At 40.9% G+C, this 25,132-nt stretch overlaps 1 protein-coding gene across 1 annotated transcript; it reads right to left on the minus strand.

The window, feature by feature from the left end:
• Positions 1-666: 666 nt before the first annotated feature.
• avl9 (AVL9 homolog (S. cerevisiase)) lies at positions 667-25,126 on the minus strand. The gene is made up of 16 exons (XM_035665434.1): positions 25,010-25,126; positions 21,784-21,904; positions 17,795-17,880; positions 17,391-17,462; positions 15,727-15,816; positions 15,578-15,644; positions 14,960-15,000; positions 14,822-14,860; positions 14,649-14,718; positions 13,591-14,075; positions 12,980-13,114; positions 12,652-12,871; positions 11,831-11,948; positions 10,902-10,955; positions 3,847-3,935; positions 667-3,224 (listed from the first exon to the last, which is right to left on the minus strand). Exons 1-16 carry the CDS (start codon positions 25,091-25,093, stop codon positions 3,097-3,099), a joined length of 1,899 nt encoding a protein of 632 aa, XP_035521327.1. The 5' UTR covers positions 25,094-25,126; the 3' UTR covers positions 667-3,096.
• Positions 25,127-25,132: the final 6 nt, after the last annotated feature.

Below are 25,132 nucleotides of genomic sequence, written 5' to 3' on the forward strand. Positions count from 1 at the left end.
GTATCCTTTGTGAGGTTGTCACCTATTTAAAATGATACAATATGATCAATCAACAGTATTAAAAGCACCAAAGCTAGAAAACAAACTGAAGGCTGCAGAGAACTTTAACTTCACCTCAGTGTGTTCACTCATTTTGCTTTCCCAGCACTGTTTGCAGCTTAATTTCCCCCCACAAAAGTGAAAAATGACTTTGTTTTCTTTGTATTGTGGTATTAAAAGAGGTATTTAGTATTGTTTTTCTATAAAAGTATTGTATTGAAGTTAAAAAGTCTGCTATTGTGACATGAAATAGACCTTAAACTGCATTAATAATGGTCCAAAATTGAACATTTTTTTGACTTTCTCATGAGACAGAAGTAAGAAACTGATCTGTTTTCAAAGAAATGAAAATATGCACTGGCAGTCAGTCAGGATTACTGGGTGTGAATCGCTTAAGGTCGCTGGGTTCACGTGTCCCTGTGATGCCACCACCACAGAATTGTTGTCGGACAGCACATGGGTGCGTTTTTGTCCGGCCACGTGCTTTCACCACAACAACAACCCTCTCTACAAACACACACAGGCCACCACTTTGTTTGGCTGACCTACATTTGTACCGAGACACACAAACCCAGAGGGATAGAAGAAATGTTCCAGTGTAGTTCGCTAAAAATAAAAAGTCTGCGGTGTATTTTTATTATATTTTTAATACAGCAATATAGTAGAGAGTATCACTTTCTTCTCAAATACATTAAAAGCATTGTCAAGAAAATATTCTGTGAATTTTAGTTCACCAATACATTCATATCTTTTTTTTTTTTTTATACAAAATGAAAATATAGTCATCAGAGGATAAAAAAAAGAAAGAAAAGAAACAAAAAGCAGCTTTTGACAGCCGATATTTTCTTAAACTTAATCCAGAAATCAAAAAAAGAAAATGAGTCGATGTCCAAAGAAGGTTTTAAAAGCGTGAAAACGAAATAAAGAACAGATACTAAAAGAGTTTTAAAGACAGGAGGATGAAACACTCATTACAGCTGTAAAACTGGACTGGACAGAGCATGCTCACTGGACCACTTTTAATCCAACTGTTGTCGAATATTTGTAGCATGGAGGGAAACAAGATCTTGTAAGCACCTCAAAATTACAGTTATAACAAGATAAAGAGTCACATAAATAGAATACAATGGCTGCTTTGTGCAAATACACACAGTGGTCCGCAGATTAGGACTTGATCCAGTGTTGTCATGACAAAAACATGGATATTTATGAGATTACACGTTTATACACAACAAATAAATAAGATATATTTTTAAACTATCTTCAGATTCACTAAATATAGTTCTCCCAATATATATTCTGACCGTACAAAAAGGCCTGGGTGAGGGTTACTGACACCCTGTCAGACACAGCTGGGTGCAGGTTTCCTTCATAGTTTAGGGAGGTTTTTATCACGTTTATCAGGGCACAAAATCAGGCATTAGGTACAAAAGGATTGTAGTAACATTGTGGTTATTGTAGTAACAGCATTCAGATTCAGAGCTTTAATAATTAGTGAAGTAATCTGTTTAATTTTCACATTTTAGGTTATTTATCATGAAAAATGCCAAACATTCAGTTTAAAATTCAACATTTTAGTGATTTTGGGCCGTTGGGTTGAACAAAACAAGTAATATAAAGACGTCTACGGAGCCCAGAAACTGTGGCATGATCATATCAATAAATAATACTGTTAATTAAATACTTAAAATAAAGTGTAAAAGGAAATATAAACCTTTGTACTTTTCCTTTAAGCTCCAATCTGTTGGTAAAAACAGCAAAATAAATGACATTTTCTTTCCGTTACTAGCAAACAGTTGATTAAACTAATTTATTTTACTCTGGGAATACATTTAAATCAATTATCTTTCTTTCCTGTGCAACATTTTTAATTTTCCTCTTCACATTTTATCAGTGTTGCTTACTAGATAACACTAATAGCAGGTAATGACTGTAACTCTAACAGCAGCTCAATATTTTGAGCCAGCAAGCTAACACCAACTAGCACTACTTGTCTCTTTTCTTATACCTGAAGTAGCATTAGCCAGTTTTGTTGACATCTTGATCTACTCCTGTATTAACTAAATTATTGGAGGTTGAAGGAAGAGTACGACGTGTTTTATGTTCGTTTACACTTACTATTATTGTTGCGGCCTAAAATGGCTGATTTCATGGCAGCTTTTCGAACAAATTGCGATGCATTTTTACAGTTTTTAGACATATTTTTACCAAAAAAAGGCTCACGATTATGATTATTATTATGAGACATTTGTGTTAAACTCACATCTAGAGACAAGGAAGTGAGTTTAATGACGTAGGATTCACTATTTCGTGCAGAAAAGTTGCAGCCATTAGATAAAAATTGGTTAAACTGGCGTGAGGAGGGACTGACTTTGATTACTTTTTGTCAGTTTCAGGGCTCCATAGATACATATTGTATATTTATATACATAAAAATAACCCACAGAAGAATTCACGCTGTTACCACGACAACCCCAATGTTACTACAGAGGCATCACTGAACATGAGCTAATTTAAAAACTGTTAAAATCTTCAAGGTGCCACAGCTCATGCTGTCCTGTCAAAATCCTGCGACGTGGATTTATTTATTATTTATGCATTATTTATTTATTTTAAACATAATTTCTCAGCAAAATAATCAGCTATATAGACAAACTCTAGAAATATGCAGCAAAAGAGTGAACACCGCAAACCCAACGACAGCATCTTTAGTGTCTCACAGGAAAGCATCCAGCAATACAAACGGCAGCAGAGACAGACAGACAGACAGACAGGATGCAGCCCGCTGTATTTTCTGGGTTTTGATGGGTATCACCGGCAGTCTCTGCCTCACAGTGGATATGGGCTGTACAGTTAGTATAACGCTGCCTTCCTGTCCCGAGTTTGCGTCTCAGGTTTTATGGTTTGGACTTTAAACTCGTTGATTCTGAAGATGATGATTTCTCTGCTCACATCCTTCATACGAAGCAGCTCTCGCTCCTCTGACCCTTCAGCCAGAAGCTTAGAGGACGAGGGAGACGGTCAGAGACACGCGACCGCCGGAGGGGGGTTTCGGTTTCAGGGTTTGACCTCGGTGGCGGGCTCCGGGCAGGCCGGTGGGGTTACTGCTGCGGGCTGGGCCAGCGTGGAGAACCAGGAAGACATGGCCGACTTGGCGCTGGTCAACGCTCCGCCCACCGACTGACCTGAGAGTGGAGGCAAAGCGAGAACAAGACACTTCCATATCTATGCATGTACCTTAACGAGATGTGTTTTATACAATATTTTAAACAAAAAGAAAGAAAATTTTGCAAAAAAGAAGTAAAGAAAAGTGCCAGTAATAGACTCCTACAGCACAGGGCTCCCACTCTGTTTAGAAACCCTTTTCCAGGGCTTTTCCAGGAGATTTTCTTGACAATACAGGGCAGCACTTGATCACAATTGTGGTCAGCATTTTTGGGACGCTCGGCTGTTCTCACCACAGCCAACGTTTCCTCTGCGGCGTCAGCGGAGCGGAGCTGCTGTCTCTGATAGACTACTTTTTTTTTATCTGGTAAACCCAGAGGTGTCCCCGTGTGCAGCTTATCCTATCAAAAGTCTAGTTTCCAACATAATACTCACCCAGGTTTAGGTAATCTAAGTGAGGGGCTAGAATACAGTTAAGGTTTTTCCAGGATGTTTGGAAATTTGAATCAGTTTTCAGGTGTCTACATTTCCAGATTTTCCAGGAAGCGTGGGAACCCTGACAGCTTCATCTGACTATGAAGAGAATGTCTTACTGTGGTTAAACTTGGGTTGCTTTCACACTGTAAGTCTGAGCTTTCTTACCCACTACCTTCCCCGTCTGGACCATGCTGCGACTGGTGGTGATCATGGCGTTTCCGATCTTCTTCCCTCTCTCGCTGTTCTGCACCGAGCTGCAGTGGAAATAAAGGAGGAGGGGGGGAAACAAACAAACAAAGGGTTCATAAACCATGTACTCATGCACGCCCCTGCCCCTCGCCTCCCTGTCTCCGGTGTGACATTGTACGAATTCTTCCTCCTTTCCGGGAAACAAACTACACAAAAGTGCCACTGCTAAATGTTGCGCCGACCTGTTAGGGAGGATTATGTAACAGCAGAGGCTGAGCCGCAGTCACAGGTGGAAGATCCGATGATCAGAGCTGACCTGAGAGCGGAAACGGGTTGGACTGCGTTTCACAACAAACGGCGCGGCTAAATGCGGCCCCGCCTGGCTTCATCTGACCAGCGGCCTGGTGCGAGGCCAATGCGCAACCTTTCCCCATGGATCCACCCCCCCACCCCCCCCAGCTGACCTGACATTCAGCAGGAATCTCGCCTCTGCATCATTCGGGGCAGCGCTGTTAGAAAGACGGCGTGGATGTGTGTCAGCAGCTGCCACCCTGGGCCTTCACGCCCTCTAATGAGCCAATTATTTCATCTGAAAATAAACCACCGGTAGACATCACACAGTTTGTAATGTGGAAAAATGCCTCCGTGTTTAAAATGTGAACCACAAGTTGCTCCTCTAGAGATCCAATCATATGGAAAACCTGGATGCATCTTCTGAGGTTACTTAAAGGTGTCCAATCAATCAATCAATCAATCACTTCTTTCCTGATTCAGTTAAATCAATTTCTCTCCCTAACTGACCGCCCAGTGAGCTTATCAACATAAAATTATGTCACATTTGTTTATTTAGGGAATTTCTTTCCAAATACAGGCAATACAATGTGCGTTAGAGCCCGACTGATCATCACCGAATATCAATATGGCTGCTGATATATTGAATATTTGAGCTGGAATGCAAAATAAACCGATTTTGCACCAATATAAAGGCACTCAGAAGGCTGCTCTCTTAAACAAATAACTATATTATAACTATATTCTTTAACATGTTAAATAATTTAACATACAGACATACACTGTCAACCAATTCTAGGAACGAACACTGAGAAAATTAACTAAACAGGACTAAAAACGACAAGCCTTTTCATATTGGAGCATGTCGGATGACGTAAACGCCAATATACGATATTGGCTGGAAACTAGATAACAAAATCAAGTAAGACATTCTACAAACAAAAAGATAGGAAGAGATAATGATAGACCAAACAAAAAAATATGAATTAATTGAAGGTTTCAGCGCAATTTTCTGTACTGGACATAAAAAAAAAGAGCAGCATCAATCTGAGGAGACGTAAAAAGGGAGACTGAAATGACATGAAAAGTGATCTAAAGGAGATCTTCAGCACATAAAGTCTGTGAATGAAACCTAAAACCAAAGAGAAAGTGAGACGTGTGTGTGTGTGTGGGAATAACTGCTGTCATTCCCACACACACACACACACAGTGTTTATCTGACTACAGCACCAACATGACACCGCTCTGTGCACAACGGGCCCGGCGGAGCGTGAACTGGCACCGTGACTCGCTGCCTCTGTGGCGTCTCGGAGCCGGTGGCGGAAGTCCTGTGGTGTCCTGTCACTCACGGGACACCGAGTGGATCCACAAAACAAGCTGCGGTTGCTAGGCGCTTGTTGCTAGGATCAATAATCCAGCAGCTCCCACGGCTGCACATCCACCAGGAATCTGTCCTCGCTGTGCCAACTTCCTTTTGTCTTTATTTTCAAAGTAAGAGACCCGCTGTTGTGCATTCCCAGCAGTGCTGAGAGGCTTAAGCTGTTTTTGTCATTCAGTTTGAAGCCACTGGGTGTAGGTTTTTGTATTTATTCTGACGGCAGTAGCTTTTTCTCTGAGCATTAGCACAGTTCATGTATTTTTTTGAAGTGTGACAGACTCAAGCGTGGAAGAAATGCTCATAAAGTTGAAGCTGTTGAGTGGAAACGTGGGTGGAAAATGATCACATTTTAACTTTATTACTACCACCCAACAATCTCATGATAACATCAGTGTTTCCCCTGAGCTACTGTGCACACTGTTAGCTCAGAGAGGAGCCCCGGCGGACACACGGCGGACTCTCCATCTCGCCGGCTGACCCAAATAAACAGCTCCTTATGCGGCGCAGTGTGGTTCGCTGACAATAAAGAAAGATCCTCTAACAGCGAGTGTCCGCCTGCAGCCGTGCAGCTCGTCACATGACTCTTGTTTTCTGAGAGAACATCTCTGCCACCGGCTGCTCTTTGTCCGACGCTGATGACGGGGGACACATGAAAAGGGTCGGCTGTGTTCGCCCCACAGTGCCTCCATAATACACATGCAACACAGCACATTTGGAAGGATGCGTAGGGGCTAGTTTTTAAATGTATAACTCGAGCGGAGGCGACAGGCCATCAGTGGGACAAAGACTGATGAGCTGAGCAGAGTGGATGGACTTTCCTCTTTTACGTTCTCAACCAGCAATCTGACAAGTGGGATAACATCAAACCAGTCTGTCCCACTAACCCCAGTTTGCCCCCCTACCCCTAACCCCGCACGTCATCCAGCCTCAAGTTGCAGGAAAACCGCTCCATGTTTACTGATGCAGGAAAACAGACGAGAGAGGCGACGAGGCAACGCTGTGGGCTCGGACACACAAAAAAGAAAAACACATTGTTAATCTAATCTCAGTGGAGGGGAGCAGGAGGGGCCGAGGTTAAGCAAGGACCCAGGTGATAAGATGCTCAGAAAGTGGACATACTGGGTTAGATGTATACTGTGTGCTAGCTGACAAACAGCATGAAACTGCAGAACCAAATATATTAGAAACACTGTCACCATTACAGAGTTTGTCCACCAGAGAGCGCTGACCAGTGGGGGGTTTTTACCTGTAAAATGATCAGCTCAGGATGTATTTTGATCAGAGTTTAATATCAATATCAGAAATTGGACAATAAAATGTGGTAGAGATCTCTCAGCATTTGTTTTTCTCTGTTGTGATAGTTGCTGTCTGACGTATCATAAAGTTCAGAATTGACAGATACGACCAGAACCTTCTCCTCCATTTTCCCGGTTACTAGTCCGCCATCTAATATATGATTGGTTGCCTGAAAAGGAGCCGTATGTGGACACAGGGCCTTAAGTACTGTTGCTTTGTTCTAGGCATTTATCACAAGTTGCCACCGCTCTTGACACAACTTCTGCACGCCAAGCCTAGCATAGGCCTTTCCCACCAACAGAGAACTAGCTCCGTTCCGGTTTGTGCACCTATTTTTAAACCATTCGGAGCATTTCGACCAAAAATAAATTAGTTCGGAGCCTGAAAAGTTGGTTCCCAGCTGGTTTTCATTGGGAATCAAAGTCATATTCTACAGGTTGTTGTGCATTATGACAACTTGATTAAAATGGATCCACTAAAAAGGGCAAGAACCAGAGATAATTTGGTGGAAAGAAGAATCTGTTTTTACGGAGTCGCTGTGATTGGCTAATTACATGCCAGCTAACTCTGATTGGTTGTTTGATTCAATACAAAGTGTCGGATGTCACAGGTCCACTTTTATCTCACAGTTAGTGGCATGCAAAGGTCAACATTACGATAGAATAATATTGCCTACTGCAGCCTTATTCTGATTCCAGTAGTCATTTATCACACTATGGCCTGTTCATTAATGTGATTAAACCAGCCAATAACAGCTTGTAGAAGCAGGTTGGTTATCCTTTTACAGTATGTCACATGTCAGCTGTCACATTAGCAGAATCAGAAAGCTGAACCATGTAGTTCAACATGTCTACTAAGACAAAGCAGATCTGATTTAAGAAAGCCACATCCGTATGTTTCTATCATTGACGCAGTGTGTTTAGTTTTTGTCTGGGTGAGGAGGATTTCAACATCCCTCAGAGACGTCTGCGAGGCTCGAAGCTTCTGACACTCAATAAACACTCGTCTCTGGTGTTCAAGGTTGCGGTGGAGTCTGAGCTGTTTATCTGCCGCCGTGCTCTCGCGTCTCCGCTTAGGGAACACATGTAGGAAAACACACACACATACACACTTTTCCAGACCGGCTGAATCCCCTCCTGTTTTAGAGCCACGTTTATTCCTGAGAAGATCCGATGGCCGAGTGCCAAACCTCCTGCCTGAACCCCCACATCACCCCCACCCCCCCACCCCAACACCACCATGCCTGCTATATCAAGAGTTTTATAGTGCAGCGAGGGCCAACCGTGCCCCTTCAACCCACTCCCGGTCCATAAACACACACCATGCTCTGACCCCGTCAACACTTTTCAAATCCTCTAATAAGACAAGGAATCTCATCGCTCCATCATATGAGATCTGACAAGTGTAAGGATCGCAGTCGAGGCTGGATTACCGACAGTGGTGTGTCAGGTGGTTCCTAGTTCATTCATTCATTTACGTTTGTGTGCTTTTTGTTTATGCACCATTACGGGTCCAGTGTGTAACATTGAGGAGGATCAGTTGGCATACATGGAACATAATATTCATGGGTATGTTTTAATAAAATCTTTGTGTTTTTGTTACCTTAGAATGAGTTTTTATCTACAGAGGAGGTTGGCCCTCTTCTGTAGAGCCCACCATGTTTGTACAGTAGCCCAGAACAGACAAAGTGTCTCTAGATAGAGAATTTTGCAAGCTTCACAGCCACCGTAGTTTCTCCTAAACACTTAAAGTAAGGCTGAGCTGTATTCAAATGGTTGCAATCTGCAACTGCACTGCTAGATTAAATAAATCCTTCACTCTGGTCCTTTAAAAACACAATCAGAGCTAAAAAAAATGATAATTGTCATTATTGAATAACCTGCTGATTCTTTGATTAATCGTTTGATAGAGAGTCCAAGATTTCATATTCAAATTCCTTTTTTTGTTGGACTAACAGTCAAAAATCTGAAGATATTTTGGATATTTTCCTTGTCATAGGAGAAAACATGTAATTTTTTACATTTGAAAAAGTGGAATTTTTCCAATTTTTGCTTTAAAAATGGTGATTAATTTCTGTTATTTTCAATCAGCTAATTGTTTCGGCTCTACACACAATATCAAACTGCAATGTTCAAGGTTGAAGGACAAGCCCTGCGTTGTTACTTCACCATTAAGGAGTGAGTTATAGAAGGCAAAAAATCTAGCTTTAAGAACAGTATTTAAATATTGTTCGTACATGGGGAAAATTTATGAATAAATAAAGAAAATAAAATAAATTTTGTGTTTGTTTTTTTTGCACACAGCAAACCTGTGGAGGGTTGCACTGGTTGTTAAATATAATGTTGCCATGTGTAGACTAGGGGGTGATGGGATAGTTGCAATTAAATGTAAAATTAGCATCTTGAATATTTCTGTTGTGATTATAAAAATAAAAAGTGTTTCTGAATGTATCAACAATGTATTGAAACTGTTATTAAAAGTGCTGAATAAACCTTAATATTCATCATGTGTGGCTCAATTTTTTGGGGGATTTTAACACAGAATTTACTCAATTTCGGATTTACTTTCAGATACACTAAACTACAGTTGTTTTTTTTCTGTGTTTGTTTACTGGAGATTTACAACAAAGTTCACAGCGGCCATGTCACTGAACACCCGGAGGTAAAGTGAGAGCTCCGAGTATCACAGCCAAACAGATCTGCCCACGTCCTCGCCGTAAAGCTAAGTCAGGGATGGAGGCACACTCAGTCCTCTGTGTGTGTGTGTGTGTGTGTGTGGTGGGGGCATTTATCTGACGCGTAACACGAGAAGCGGCACTCCAGCTGTGGTCGGAGTCGCCTTTCATCCACACTCTGAGGGAATGAAACCGGAGCTGAAGCTGAAGAAGTCTCCAGCTCTGTTTTTGAGAATGAAACTCGCTCATAATTAATGACTTCAGCTGATATGAGACCCCCCAACCACCCGCCGCCGCCCCCCCTGCCATCCCGAGGTGCTGCCACAAAACCACAAACCCCCACCTTCAACATGAGTCCAGTCAGCTGCTACATCCACCACACAAACACAGCATGTAGTAACTGCCTGCTGCTCTCTGTGACATGAAGTATCCATAAAGTATTCACAGTTGCGTGTTAGAGTGCACTGAGAGAGACAACGTTTGGAAATTTAATCATTAGTGGTCTAAAAAGAGTTTAGACAAGACAGCAGCAGTAAGGTATCAACTTAAAAAACTATTTAAGTGACTTTTTCTTTCTTTATTTACTGTTTTATTTTAAGAACACCAGTGTTAAAATAAGTTTTTCCCAGTTTAAATCTTTCTCCAGTCTTTTATTTTGAAAGTACAGAGACTAATAATCCTCAAGTATAGGACAAAAATTAATTTCTGCTCTTAAAAAGCTTAATTCTTGTTCTCAAATGAAGACTCACGCATGAATCAACAGAAAACACAGCTGAACTGTATTGTTAATATTTTAACAGATATTTAAGGGGTGCAGAAGTGTTTTAACAGACAAAATCAGATAAAAGATATTTCCACATATTTATGTCCAAAAACAAAACAGGAATGAATTAAACTGTCTCAGATCAGGACACACTGAGGATGCCGGCTCCTTCAAAGTAAAAGCACAGGTGTCTGACAGCAAAGTTGATAGCAGAAAAACAGGATTTACAACTAATTAAAATATTTTACAGTAACTTTTTTTTAAATATTTTTTAAGTGACACTGGAATGAAGTGAAAGCCACATTTTCTTTTACTGATAAACCTGCCAAATATCTTCTTTCCAGTGTCACGTTTACTGGCATCTTGTCACCACGAGAGGGCAGCAACACGCATGTTTTGGTGAGCACTACATCGACTGAGCTGCAGCAAATCATCCAATACGAAGAAGGAAAACAAATAGGTCACAGCTCTGCCAGTGTGTCCTGCTCTTCTCACATGCTGTTGTTTCTGATGCTCTGTGTCTTAAGGTTGCAGTATTTTATGCTGCTGAGGTGTAGTCAAAGACAGATTTCCACTACAGTGAATATAAAGCCCCATGTAAGCAGAATTAGTAGTAGTGTAGTACTCACTGTGAGAGTCGTAGTTTCACATCAGCAACGCTGTACTGGCCCTGGAACGGGTGTCTAAAACAAAAAAAGAGCCACAGAGATCACACATTAACAATATGTAGCAGATTATCTATCAGCAAACACCTAGAATTAGGATTTGAGATTTGTTTTTCTAATACACAAGTCTGGATGATAAATCCAAGCGATCAAAAGTTTGTTTGTTGTTGCTCTTAACCAGTGAGTGAGCACCATGTTTTAAACCTTTAAACTTTTCGATCAAACTCCTGTCAAAGGTCTGTGTTTTCCACAAGAACAAATTAGTCAGGTCACTTCCTCTAGTGACAACAAGAGGTGGACGATGAATGATTTTAAAATGTATTTGCTACTTTAAAACATTTAAAACAGGATCCAACAATCTTGGCCTTAAAACCTGTGTTTTTTGGGAAATATCTATATCGATCCTGTTCTGATCCTGACAAAATGAACCAACATGGAACCAATACAGATTTTTCTTTATACTCTTTGTACTTTTTCTTTGCCAGTATGGATGTAAAATGTCTTAAATTGCCTTCATAATGGTCTTAAAAAGGTCTTAACCTGGTGAAACCTGCAGAAACCCTGTAAAAGCCATCGATTGAACACACTGTGTATTTCCTGTGACACAATTACAGTAATTTCTCATGTTTTGCATGCTGACGTCCGTTTTATTTCTTTATCTTTAACCACAATGTTTACATCCAAATGTGACAACCAGAGGAATTCACTGGTTGTAATGAATAGCTGTTTTGTTTTTAATCTTTGAGTCAACTCATTGCAACACTTTTGTCAAATAAAGTACCAGACATTTGGTAACAAGTGTCATGAAGACTTTCTATTCAAATAAAACTCTTTTGACTTTAGAGATCTCTCTGGTTCCCTTCAGTGGTCAGTGTCTCCTCCTGTCCACCTACCCTGGGGTGATGGCGGCCATGGCGGGGTGCTTGTTGCTGTACCACACCCGGTAGTTGTGTGTGATCTTCCAGGCTGTGACAAAAGGCGCGCCGTAATCAGCCAGCAGCCTCTCGTTATCTGAACGGAAACAAGAAAACGAGAGAGAAGAGCGTAACTGGATTTACTGTCATTTTCTCAACAGAGTCAATTACGTGTGATGATGGCTGCACATGACGCAACCATTACAGCCGCAATCATACCGGTAATTAGTAATGCCTCTGAACATTACACGCTCTTTACAGCAGAAAATACAATATTAATGTGGAATGTGTAAAGTAGCTTAGTCCATCCTCCAGTTCCTCACTGCGGTACACTTTTAAAATTTCAATAATTATAACTTTTCATTTATAAAGCAGCTTTTAAAAGGACCCATATATGGATTGTGAAAAACTTTACATTAATAAACTACATGTTACAAAAGAGAATGAATGCAGGAAGATGGACGTTCATCAAATTATCAACACCAACATTTATGTAAAGTAAGATTATGTATCTCAAAAAAAGTAGTAAAAATATGGGAAGATGGGAAATCAACCTATAAACATATTAATGCTTTGGAAATGCAGCAGATGAAATATGTATGTTTGGTCTTCTAATGACATGAAGTGTGAACATCATTATGAGGTAAAAACAAAGGAGATTTTACTTAAATTTAGATTATTTGAAGATTAACTGAACTTTCTAAAGCCTGCAGGTGCTCTGGATTAACGGGTGAGTTAAAATAAGCCCCTTAATTAGGAAGCGAGAGGGAAGGAAAGAGCGGCACAACGAGTGTTCCCACCTTGTTGTAGTGCAGAGGACAGTAAGGAGTGGAGGTAGAGGGTGAACTGGGCTCTGATCCACTCGTCTCCGCCCTCCCAGCCCGTCCCATCCAGGAAAACGTCGTCGCGGTTCTCCGTCACGTGTTTGACCAGGTAGTCAGCGAAACGCAGGTCTGCCGTCGTCAGGCTCAGGATCTTCCGGAGCTCGGGGTCCTGAATATGCACGCCAGCTTCCTCCACCTACAACACAAAATATACAGTATTTAACATTAAAAATAGACTTTAAAGTTAAATTTAAAGCCCACAATATCTAAATTTTTCCATCAAAATCAAATATTCTATACGTACGTCAACAACGGCATCACTGAGGTGCCTCTGCTGGCGGAAGAGGATGTTGGTCGCCCCGGCAACGAAGCCACGCACCGTCACGTCTGACAGGAGGTGATGCTGCTGCAGGGCCATGTAGGGCAGACACAGGTAACCCTGGGAACCAGAGGCAAAGGTCAGTGTGTTTATCAGACACACACACACACAGGACAAAGGAGAAGCTGTTTAAAGTGTTAAATCTGAAGTAATATTAACTTATTTGGTTAGTTATAAACTAATATTGATCTTTTATTAACTGGTGTCTGCAAAACATTCACAGTTTCACCTTCACATTCACAGTTTTACGACCAAAATCTCTTCTTTGCCGTTTGAAATGTGAGTTAAATTTACGAGGTGACTTCCTTGTTCCTGAATATGTTTTGAGGAATCAAACATATTGTAGTTCTATTACTTTTATTGATTTATTGAGGTCCGGGTCGCCTTGAACTACACATTTATAGATGTGTTGTGTTGTCTCTCTAATGTCAGATAAAAAACTAAACCAGATCTCATTATCAGTCCGTGTGGCTTTATGATGGATCTCTCTCCAAGTATTATGAATTATTAGTATTATACAGGCGAGTGAGTGTTACCTTAGTGAAGATGGGGAGCGGCAGGCCGTACTGATCCTCCTCCAGACCGGACACCAGACCCTGGACGACAGCTCCCTGACCGCTGGCGGCCTGCGGCTGCACAGTGATGGGCGTCCCCGGCTTGGAGTCGAAGGCGTCTGGGAGCTCCGACTCCGTCTCCTTCCCCTCAGCTGCCTCTTTAGAGCCATTCTCCTCTAACACGCTGGGGTCCAGAGTCTCCCAGTCGCTCTCGGAGGAGTCTGGGGAGGTGCGCGACGGCGGTTTGAGGAGGTGGTTGTCTCCCTCCCCGCTGTTCCCGGAGGACAGAGATTCCACGGCTGGCTGGGCGGTCTCCTCTCCCTCCAGCGTGGTGTTGGCGATGTCGGTGACGGACACGGACACGAACTCCTCGGCTCCTGAGACGCTCTCCACCAGACTCAGTTCCTCTGACACGCTGCTCTTGGGCCTGTAGTGAGATGAGTCCACCAGGCCGTGTTCGATCATACCTGCACAAATCAGACAGAACGAAGATGTCAGTGCTGTTTTAGTTCATTTCAGTCCCCTTTATCTCCACTAATCCATCTGCCTTTTGCTGTCTGCTAGTTTTCTGTTTGTCAGCTTGCAGGGTTTCTATAATTAATTCATTTCCGGATGTTTTAGGAAGAAATAACATGCTCCTCCTTTAAAAAAATGAGAAGTTAAATTCATAAGCAATAACACAAACCCTTGCTCAGTTTAATACTCTCAGGATTTGCTCCTGCAGTCTTACATGTTCTGTTAATAGCAGCTAATGTTCGCTTTTCATCTTTCTGTGTAACTGTAATTGCTAATTCAATAATTTTTCTCTGGTTGGGTTACACTTTACTACCGTGCTCCTGTTTTCATTTATCTTGCTTTAAATGTTTTCCCCTTTTACCAAAATGTTACATAAAGATTTTGGATGGTGTTTATGGGATTATTTGATTATGCTGATGCAGTGAACATGTTATAACAACATATTTCCATACTAAACATGAGGCCTAATTTGAAGTGCAAGAGGAGAAAACTGTGTTTTGTTTCTTTCTCGAGGAGTTGCTGACCTGGAAACAGTGATAAGACTGTCATCAGAGCTCCAACCAGCCTGTTGACAGGAGACACATAGAACAGGACCTGCAAACATAAGAAACACAAAAATCAAAACAGACATTCAGGGTAATTTATCAAACCTTCTGACTTGCTAAGAGAGGAGAAAAGCTTTCTTTGTTAGTCGTACCTTCTTCTCCAGCAGAATAAGCTTGAAGAGGATGAGAACCTGCGAAGGTAAAATGAATACAATGAAAAGAATTACTTACATAACAACTTCTGTTACGCAACCGGTAGAAACAATATTGATCAATCTTTAATTTCCCACCTTGTGTCGAAAGTGCAGTATTAAATCTCTTGGTGATAACCCTGAGGGAAGAAAACAAGCAGAACATCAACAAATGAGGAATTTGCCCTCAGATACAAATGCATGAACAGTTTTGTCACATGGTCACAGGCCTGACAAGACAAATAACCACAAATATGTTCTATTTATCTGTTTAAAGAATATCTGCATCTCTCTGGAGCAAACGCACTGTTTTTTAATTGCTGTTCAGTCACTTTACCCCTTTACAGACGACTGAGATGTGGTGTAAAGAAGTTATACTAGATCTAAATCTATGAATATGCAAATTGTGTTCATTTCTAAAGCTTTCCTGCTGGGCACAAGATGTCTCCTACTTCACTGTAAATTTCACACATAATAGTCACACATAATTATAAGTTCCCTAATGGACAGGGACTGGCTTCCTAACTGTTTGTGATGTTACAAATCATGCCTTTCAAATCAGTTTTTCCAGTGAGCAGCAGAGAAACTTTCCGCTTTCAGCAGATAAATGTGAGTACAGCCTTCTAGTGTCAACCTCTGCACATACATCAATCTGCACAGTGAAGCTCAAACATTCAGCTGTGGGAACGAGAAGAAGAACACGTGTTCTCGACCTACCGAGATAAACCTGTGATCCATCCAGAGCCGAACCCCTCAGAGATCCGTTCATGTGGTCGTACAGTTCCTGCAGGGTCGGAGGTGGGAGGAGGTTTATTTAATAATGATAACAGAAAAAAATATCAATTAACAAACAGACACTTTCTCACCTCTAAAATGGAGATCTGTGAAAAGTCTTTCTCCTCGAAGTAGGCGTGCGTGATGAGCTGTAGCTTTGCTTGAAGCAGACCATAGAGAGGCTGAAAATCAAAACAAACACCGTCGGCAGCCGATCATATTGTGTGTGTTAATAATGCCTGAGTCATTTACAGCATGACCCATAAAAAAAACACACTGTGAGCCAGTTTCTCCTCACAGGGACAAGCAACTCAATCATGCCTCCTGTTTTCTTTCCAATACAACATTTTTATCCTCTTTTTACCAGGAAATGGCCAAACATGACGAACTCTGTTGTTTTTAGTATTGTGCTCATTTAACTTCTCTTAGGAACAGTGTGGAGTGGATGGTGGCTGGCTTTAAGTAGCTATTATATCCCAGGTTTCCTTCACAGAAAAGGACATTTGCTTCATGCAAAGTTCCCACTCTTTCTAAGAAATCGTTTTTCAGGAGCACTTGCTTCACACACACGGCCATATAATTGACCTGTAGGGCTAGTAAAGACACATTTAACTTAAGTTTTATTCCTCATTGTTTAATGATGCAGGGCTCATGATGAAGTGTCTCAGGTTCACAGCAGCAAAAGCATAAAAAAAACTATTAATACGTTTAAATAAGTATAAATAAGTTCCCCAGCATTCAGAAACTGCCAGATGCTAACTTGCATATGTTGGTCAATTTACATAATTAGCATGATTAGTATTAATGAGCATAATCACCTATATGGATTATATTTTCATATCTGTTTGTTTTTGCTGTGTGTCTTTTTATTAAGCATATAAATATTCAACTCCCAGTGGGCTGAATTTGAGGATATTTATATGCTTAATGCATAACTGCAGCAGTAAAGACAAGGTTACTGGCAAAATGCTGCGCAGCAAAAAACAAAAAGCAGAACTGAAGAAATTTGAAGAAATATTACGTCTATACATTCCCACCAATAACACTGAGCTCTATTGCATCTATTAAGGATATAAATAACCTCAAAATGAATCCAAATCAGCCCACTGGGAGTTCAAATGTCACCTCTTCCGCTCTTAATGGTTATTTTGTACTTCACAGAAATTGATTCACAATCCATGATGATGCTTATTAATGTTAACGATGCAATTAACATATTGCAAGTTTGCAACTGTACATCTCTAAGATAAAACATCAAAGGGGGTTTGGCTCTATTGGCCGGCTAACAGACTATAAACCTGTGGACGGTGCAGGATTTCACCAAAAAACTTTGGAATAAAACATGATTTCTCCTCTGAAGTTCAGCTCAGAATATCTCCTGGCTCATTCAGCATCATGTAATTGTTTCAGAGCCTGCAGCGCCAATGTAAATCTACCTCACAGCATTAAAACGTTGACTGCAAGTCACTTAAATCTCTGTGGGGACACATGAAAGAGAATTTTACTTCTGGGAGCCATCATGTCGACTCTTTTATCACTTCGTATGAGAGGAGACGGACACTTTGGAACCTCACTGGATTCACTCTTGAACATTAGAGGAGAATATGGCGGAAAATAAAAAGTCCTTACAGACGCTGATTAATTTAAAAGCCTTTCCTGCTATCATAAGGTCACTGCATTATTTCATATATAACTCTTATAAGCTACAGACAGTGAAATCTTACTCTAATGTGCTGTAAGATAATGGCTGACTCACCACTCGACAGAGGACGCAGACGCTCTTCTGAACGGTCTCCCTGGTGACGTCAGCCTGTCGGACCTTTAGGGCCTGAAGAGGGATTAAAAACATTCAAACGTAAATACATATAAAAGGCCACAAACCAAACGTTGTGAGGCCGCTGTGTGGCTTATCGCTCTGCAGCCGACCTCGTTTTATTTGCTCTGTTTGCTTCAAATCAAATCAAGAACACACACAAAGAAGAGAGCAGTGGTGTTTTGTGTACACTGTACTATTGCTTCTTTTATTTAATTTAAAAGATCTGAGCTCCCGCCACTGTTGTCTACATACTTTTGGCCATACAGTAAACATATAAGAGTTATTTTCTGAGTTAGACAATAAAATCAATGCTCCGGCGTTAATAAAAACTATATTCAACTCACCTTTGCTTCTATTTGGCGATAACAGGAAACTCCGTAGACACACTTCATGTCTCCACTTAGCGGCGGCAGGTGAAAATATACAGTGTCTACAAAACAAGAAGAGGGGTCATATTAAAATGCATTCTTTCATATATGGATCTGCAAAATACTCCTTCATGAAATTCAGCAGCCAGTTAGATAAGATACATTGTGTGTGTGTGTGTGAGTACAGTTTGTGCAGGATTTAAACTGCACTCACACTGCAGAATAAGCTTCAGCAACCTGACAGTAAGTTCAGAGACGGGATGGTGGTTATATAAAAGAGAAGGTACAAAAGGAGAGAGCAGCTGAGGAGAGACGTTTCAGTGGTTATTTTACAGCAGGGCTTTAAAACCGCCGTCTACTCGCTGCCAAACTGGATAAACTTGACCAAATTGACAAGCTTTTCATTCCTGGCTTATTTCCAACCTGTCAACCAGCCGATTATCTTCAGTTAGAGAACCAAACGAGTTGTTCTGCATGTTTAACTACAACTACAGAGTGCAATTACTCAAGTTAATATACTTATGTACACATCTGAGGCCCTCTCTTGTCTTTCTGATGCAACTTTCTACTTCTACTCAACTACATCTCAGAATTATTGTACTTTTTAATTCACAAAGAATATCTGACAGCTATTTTTACAAACAAAATATGATCTTTTGTTATAGATTAAAACTACCCAACAGTGTACAGAAGCACAGCTGAAACAATTAGCTGATCAATCAAATTAATAGGCAACTATTTTGATAATAATTTAAGTAAAAAAGTAATTAAGTAAGTAATAATTTTAAAGGTGCTGCTTGAATAAAAATGCCATGCCTTGTGAAGGTGTCGCTTTGGGTTCTGGGTAATTGTGACGGTATTTCTCACTATTTTTACAAACCAAACAATCTTTTAATTATGGAGAAAACAATCAGATAAATCCATAATGAAAAATAAGTTGTTAGTCCACTTCATCAGTCATGTTGTTTTAAGTTGGGTTTGTCTTCTAAACTGATTCGTTTTGGTGCATTCAAAGACATTTGAGACACCTTCTTGCAGCTTTTAGCAAGGTTTGTTTATTGTTTGTCTTCAGGATTTTATTTCCTCATGAATGAAATACTGTTCTGACTCTCACATTTTGGATATTGCACTACAAAACTACAGAGATAAACCTCTCTGCCCTGAGAGCTGAACGGGCGCTCACTGTCAGTGCTGCTGCGTGGAGCACATCTGTGTTTGTGTGCAATTTGTACCAGTGTTGGAAAACGGAGGTGATTATTTCTCATCACAGACTGCCTCAAGCTCCTCTAACAGAAGAACAACAAAGTTAGCAGTGAAGGAAATGCCACAACTGCCGGCACTCATTCCATCTGAGGGGAGGATGAAGAGCGTTTAATAATGTGGTTAAGATCTTCCTCTGGATGAGACGACAGCAGAGTCACAAAGGTTAGACTGCAGACGTCAGAGATTAACCAGAGCCGGGAGGGGAGGCGGGGTTCAGGCTGGGCAGCAACAGGGCATCTGGACAGAGCCACAGCTGCATTATGCTCTGCCTTACAGTTTAAATTCCCTTTTCTAGAGAAGGAGTTATTTCAGCTTTCTGAAAGCTGCTTTCTAAAAAAGATGCATGAGATACGAAGAAGAGCCTGCAGAAGGGAAATGAGACTGAAACATCTAAGATCCGCAGACATGGCTTTGCTTCTAGGTTTTAGTTTTAGTCCGGTGGTTCCCGAGATTGCGAGATTATCATCAAAGATGGGAGAAGAGAAAATACCCGGCAGTGGTTGTGAAACATGTAATATCTGTTACGATGTTACAGTGTGTTCAGATGGTTATTAGGTAGTGGAAGGAAGCTCTATGGTTCGGTTAACATCCAAAAACAGGTTTCTTTGGAGGTGACATTTGCGAGATAGTGATTGGCTTTTAAATTTATTTTCATTATATCTTGTATTTTTCTATTTAATGTGTATTTTCCTTATCTGCTGTGTTGTATCTGGAGCTGCTGTAGCGAGTGAATTTCCCCAGTGTCCCCCCCCAAGTATCCTTCCAGGTTTGGATCTCAGATTTTAGGGAAGCATACAGACGTCTCCCCTTTCAGTAGAGAGATGTGAAAACCCCTCTTTTGTGACAAACTCTGCACAGATATAAGCCAGTAAAGTCAAGGTTTGACATTTTAGATGACATAAACATAAGAAAAACAGCTTTAGTCCAGCTTTACCTCCTCTAATAGCAGGTAAAATAACAGCAGAGAAGCAAATTGGGAGACTAAAATGGCTCCAAAGCTGCTTTAGAGCAAAGTCAAGAAACAGACTTCCACATTTGTCTTTTTAATGAAAGATGCAGGAAGATGGGACGGGTCAAAACAACGAAAATATATGCTTTTAGCAGCTACAAAGAGCCCTTAAAAAGAAACAGTCTTATTTAATATAAGGTGTGTGTACTCATGTGATGATTCTGTTAATCTTTAGTAGTATTTCCTGCAGTGTCTTCCTCTTTAACCAACACCCAGTCATATCAGTGTGACTGCTGTTTATGAGCCGCAGTGCAGAGGGAGGGAGTCGGTCACATCAATAGGTTTGTTTTTTCTCCCCCCCCCCCCCCCAATCAGCTAACAGCCTGCTGTGGCAGCGACACACACTGGAGCAACAGAAACAAAGGACACAAAAGATGCAGGAATATGCGGCGGGGATCGATTCACATCTTCAATTTAGAGATGTGAAAACTGACAACAAAAGCTGGGTAAGAGAGGCATCCTGAGGGGCTGATATTGAGCTTGAGGGTTGTTTAAAAGCAAAGATTTCCCCTCATGTATTCTCCTTCCTTCAGGCTGATTCCCTAGTCAGAGCGGACCAGACAGAAACACTGGTGTAGTTTTAGTTGAAGGTCTACATGTGAACTTTGACTCAGTTCCTATTTGCCTTCGCGGGACAGGATGAGCAGTAGTGGTGAGCCACAGGACTGTCACATGACGGCAGACACAACACACGGGACAGTTTGCCAAGAAGGCAGAGTTGGCTCGCTCTCACTGCAGGGACAACAGAGTCCTGCCCTCTCTTTACAGTCGGTTTATCTGTTCAAAAGCGACACCTGCTTTTACAAAAAAAACAGAGCTGAAGTCAAACAGTATCATATCATCTGTTTACTGACAGCTGCCATAAAAGGATCTAAAAAACACTTAATTTTCCATGTTTAAAAACTCAACAATGGACTCAAAGTGACAGTTCAACACCAAATAGATGCATAAAACCTTTAAATAGACGCCATAAAAAAGGGCAATTATTACTGTGTGCTCAAAGCCATGTTCAACCGCCCAGAAGTGACAATCTCATGCTCTAGATAATCTTTTTTTGTGCCTTTTTGGAGTTTCTCCTACATGCTTGTATGGCTCAGCTGTATTCAAATGGTTTGCAATCTATAACTTCATCCTACACACCTTTAAAAAGGTACCGATGACAGTGAAATATGATCCAGGAAGTCCATATTTATGCATTTTAAAAGGGGTATCAGTTGCCAAAGACACTGAACAACAGTTTGAAAAACAATCTTTCCTCTTTTTCCCAAGGTTTGCAGCAGAAATATGGAGATCACTTAATCTACCAGGGATGTGCGCTGGCATGTATGTGATTGGTCAACACAGCGGCTTGCGAGATGGCTTCGTTTGTTCACACAGGGCTCAAGTCGGTCTGCGGCCTTTGAGTTAGCGTAGAGACATTAATCAGGGCAAAAAAGCACCACCATTTCCTCTGCAAAATGCGAAATGCCCTATCTAGAGTGAGTGTTTGGTTTGTCCCTTCTGGGCTCCATTATCTATAGATAGAAACGTCTCATTCTAAGGTAACAAACACACAACAATTCTTATTTTCAGGTGCTTATAGACTAATAAAAGCATACCTATGAATATTATATTCCATTTCTGCAATAGAATCCTCCCTATAAATGTTAAACACCGGACCTTTAGATCTATAAACTCTGCAGGCGTGACGTACCTTCCTGGTAGTTGTGCGCCCCGTCCGGCAGAGCCAGGAAAGGGAGGTACTTCCACTCTTCTGGCAGCAGGTTGCTGTCATGGCCCTCATCTGGCATCAGCGGCGGGTAGGAGAATTCAACCTGATGGTGGAGGGGAAAGACAGTCAGCAACTTTTCCTGAACTTTTAATTCTTAATCCTGTGAGTGTTTCCTCCACCGGTTTCCTCCTGCAAGGTTAGAGGATCTACAGACTGTAATCCTCCCTGAACTCTCAATATGGACGAGTGTTTCATCATCTGAATGGACGATAGGTTTCTTCTCTTCCCACCATTAAAGCAGTTGTCTACTCTTTTTGTTCTTTATTTCTTATCTTTATAATTATTTTATCATCTTATCATTTCTTTGTCTTATTTGTGGGGGCTCTTGCATGTTGCTTTAAAGAATGCGATTTGTTCCTATATGTCAAATATATAAGGTAATAAAGGAAATATTCAACATTTAAAACTGGTAAGAAATCCAGAAAGAAACTTTTGGTACTTAAAAGCATTCCACACTAATTACACACAGTATCTGAAACCTTTATCCACAGAATATCTCAGGGCACACAGGATGTAATCTACATGCTCACATGTTCAGCAGCTATGTTTACAATGATAACCATCTTAGTTTGGTGTGTTAGCATGCTAACAATCAGCTCTTAACACAAAGAACATGTCAGCCTGATTTACTGCGGTAAAGTGAAGGATTAATGCTCAGGGCATCAGGAATATCTGTAGTAAGTTTCATGGAAATCCATCCAATAGTTGTGGAGATAATCAGTCCGGACCAAAGTGGCTGAGGCTGCACTGCCAACAAATACAATAATCTTTACAATAAACTGGGCAAACTACGATTAATTTCCTCCAATATTTGCATAGTTGACACATAATTTGGCCATTTCTAAAATTTAAGTAACTTTCCCATCACAAACTAAAAGTTACACAACCTGTTTTGCATGATTGGGAAGCTAAATGTACATATGGCTCCCAACAAGATTAACCTGAAACCTGCTGGTCCTGAACGCCACACACACACACACCCAGCAGCAGTAATGATTCATTCTTTCAGGATAAACTCCCAGAGTGCAGCACTCCCTCAGGGCGAAGCGCTACTACAGACTCTGGAGAAGTGATGCTCTTCATAAAAACACGCCACATGTCTCTTCAATAAGCTTCCCGCCAGAAAGCACAGATGGGTGGCAGGTGAATAAAAGGTGGAGGTGGAGTGGGTCGAGAGAGAGGCATTCAGAGTGTAAGAGAAGACGGATTAAAGAGCCAGGAACTCAATCTGATACCCGGCAGGAGATCGCTGACCCCTATCAGATAACCTCCACCACCACCACCAGAGGCAACAGGCCTGAAACAAAGAGAGTGGCCTGTCTGCTTCGTCAGCCTCGTTTTTACATCCGAAAATGTCTTTTTTTATCTTTGGGCTCGAACAGCAGCTGCTGGCGGGGCCACTGAGTCGAGATAAACAGGACACAGGAAGACGGTGCCTTCATCTTTTAGGGCAGATGGAGAGCAGCGACAGCGAGGAGGCATGGCACGTTCAGGATTTACGGCCTGTAAATTTAATGAATGAATTGAATTTTGAAGAAGAAGAGGCAGGCGTTAATTAAAAGATGCATTAGAGGCACTTAAGGTCGAATGCCACACATGCACTTTCACTGATTGGCAGGTGTTAAACGCTGCTTTTAGTCATGCAAGAGGCGCAAAAGGCCAACGTGTGAGTGGCGAAATGTTCATCTTTGCAAAACAGGTTTGAAGCAGAATGTGAGATTTGTCTGCGAGTTGAAAAATAAATTAAAAAAAAGGCTTTGTGGAGAAAAATGGTACAAAGGAAGAAACACAACTGTTGAACAAAAGTCATCATTTCATTGTGCTGTGACGGCAGATATTGTCTCAGATTTCTTTGTTTAATCACAATAAATACATTTTCTTCAGACAATTTGTGAGTTACATAATGTTTTTTTAACTTTATAGACTAGGTTTTGTTGAAAAAAACATTAAAATGCCCTTAAATTAAGAAATCTAGCAGGTTTTTTTTACAGTATTTGTAGCAAAACTCAGGTATGTATCTGCAAAAGTAGAAACATTTGTTATAGTATTTAAATGTTTACAGTACTTTTCATTCTTCTTGTGTACTGTGTGTATCTGTAGCTGGCTCACAGTATAACAGTGTACCTTATTACACAATTATTATCATTATTATTACTATTTTCACCAGTTACATCACCCTTACAGATGTCGCAAGATGCTTAAGACACAAATCTTTGAAATAAAACAGTCTGAGAAGGAAGAATCATTCATTGTTTGAACTTGTAGTCAGTATTTCCCAAAAAGTTTGGGGTTGGAAAGGTTGGGAAAGTTGAGGAAGCCTCACTGAGATTGAGATTTCTGTTGCAAGGGGAGATTATTTTCTCATTTAACTGATTAATAAATGAATCGTTAAGTCTAAGAAATCGACAGTAAACAGCAAAAACTGCCCGACGCAGTCTCCCACATATTTGTATGTGTTGCTTTGTCCAAAACACACAGATACAAAACAGAGACAAAATGTTTGCCATTAAGTGACCAATCATCAAAACAAGAACTTAACTTAAGGGATGTACTGAACCTCAGAAACCTCAAACGACACCCAGCCCTTCTGATAACATCATAAAATGGAGTAAATGTTGTCTTTTTCCTGTGCAGACGAGCTGCATCACAGTTACGCAACGCTATTCTATGAAACTGTTTAGCTTTATCTCTCAATATCTCTGTTCACAGCGGAAAGTTGAGGAGAAATCACACACACACACACAAATGTCTGCAGAAACGTCAGCGAATGCCTCAAACTTCCATTTGTGTTGCAGCTTTTCTTGAGAGAAATTAAACACTTCAAGCAGCAGCAGTCACTCCCAAAATAAACAGATAAATCAGCTCCATTTTTGACAAGACAGATCAACAGCAGAGAGTTCATCATGCAAAAGATAAACACTGCAAATAGAAAATGTAACAGCTGTAAGTTGAAGTTGGCAGCAGAGCACATTGTTATATAACCCTGTGAGCCTCAGAGCCACAACAGCTGATCAACTACAACCTCTCTCCTCAATGCATGTCAGCCACTCTTAGTATTATTAGTAGTATTAGTAGTATTAGTAGTATTTATAGCATTAATTCAGGGTTTCTGCTCCCCGCCACAGATGTTAAACCTCACAGGAGTTACCTGACAGCCCTTTTTGTGGTGAAATCCAACCACCACGATGTGCAGCACCGGTCCCTTCACTTCGTCTCTGGCGTGAGACTCCATCCCCCAGCTGCCCCTCGATGTTGTTGTTGTTGTTGTTGT

Source organism: Morone saxatilis, unplaced genomic scaffold (assembly GCF_004916995.1).
Source record: "Morone saxatilis isolate NCDOM2014 unplaced genomic scaffold, NCSU_SB_2.0 Contig0, whole genome shotgun sequence".
In the NCBI taxonomy this organism is placed as follows: Eukaryota; Metazoa; Chordata; class Actinopteri; family Moronidae; genus Morone; species Morone saxatilis.

Coding starts and splice junctions, on each gene's coding strand:
- avl9 (XM_035665434.1), bottom strand. CDS start 25,093: ATGGAGTCTCACGCCAGAGACGAAGTGAAGGGACCGGTGCTGCACATC. Junction 13,115..13,590: donor CGCTCCCCATCTTCACTAAG/GTAACACTCACT, acceptor TCTGGTTCCCAG/GGTTACCTGTGTCTGCCCTA. Junction 3,936..10,901: donor GTGAAACTACGACTCTCACA/GTGAGTACTACA, acceptor TTTCCACTGCAG/CTCGGTGCAGAACAGCGAGA.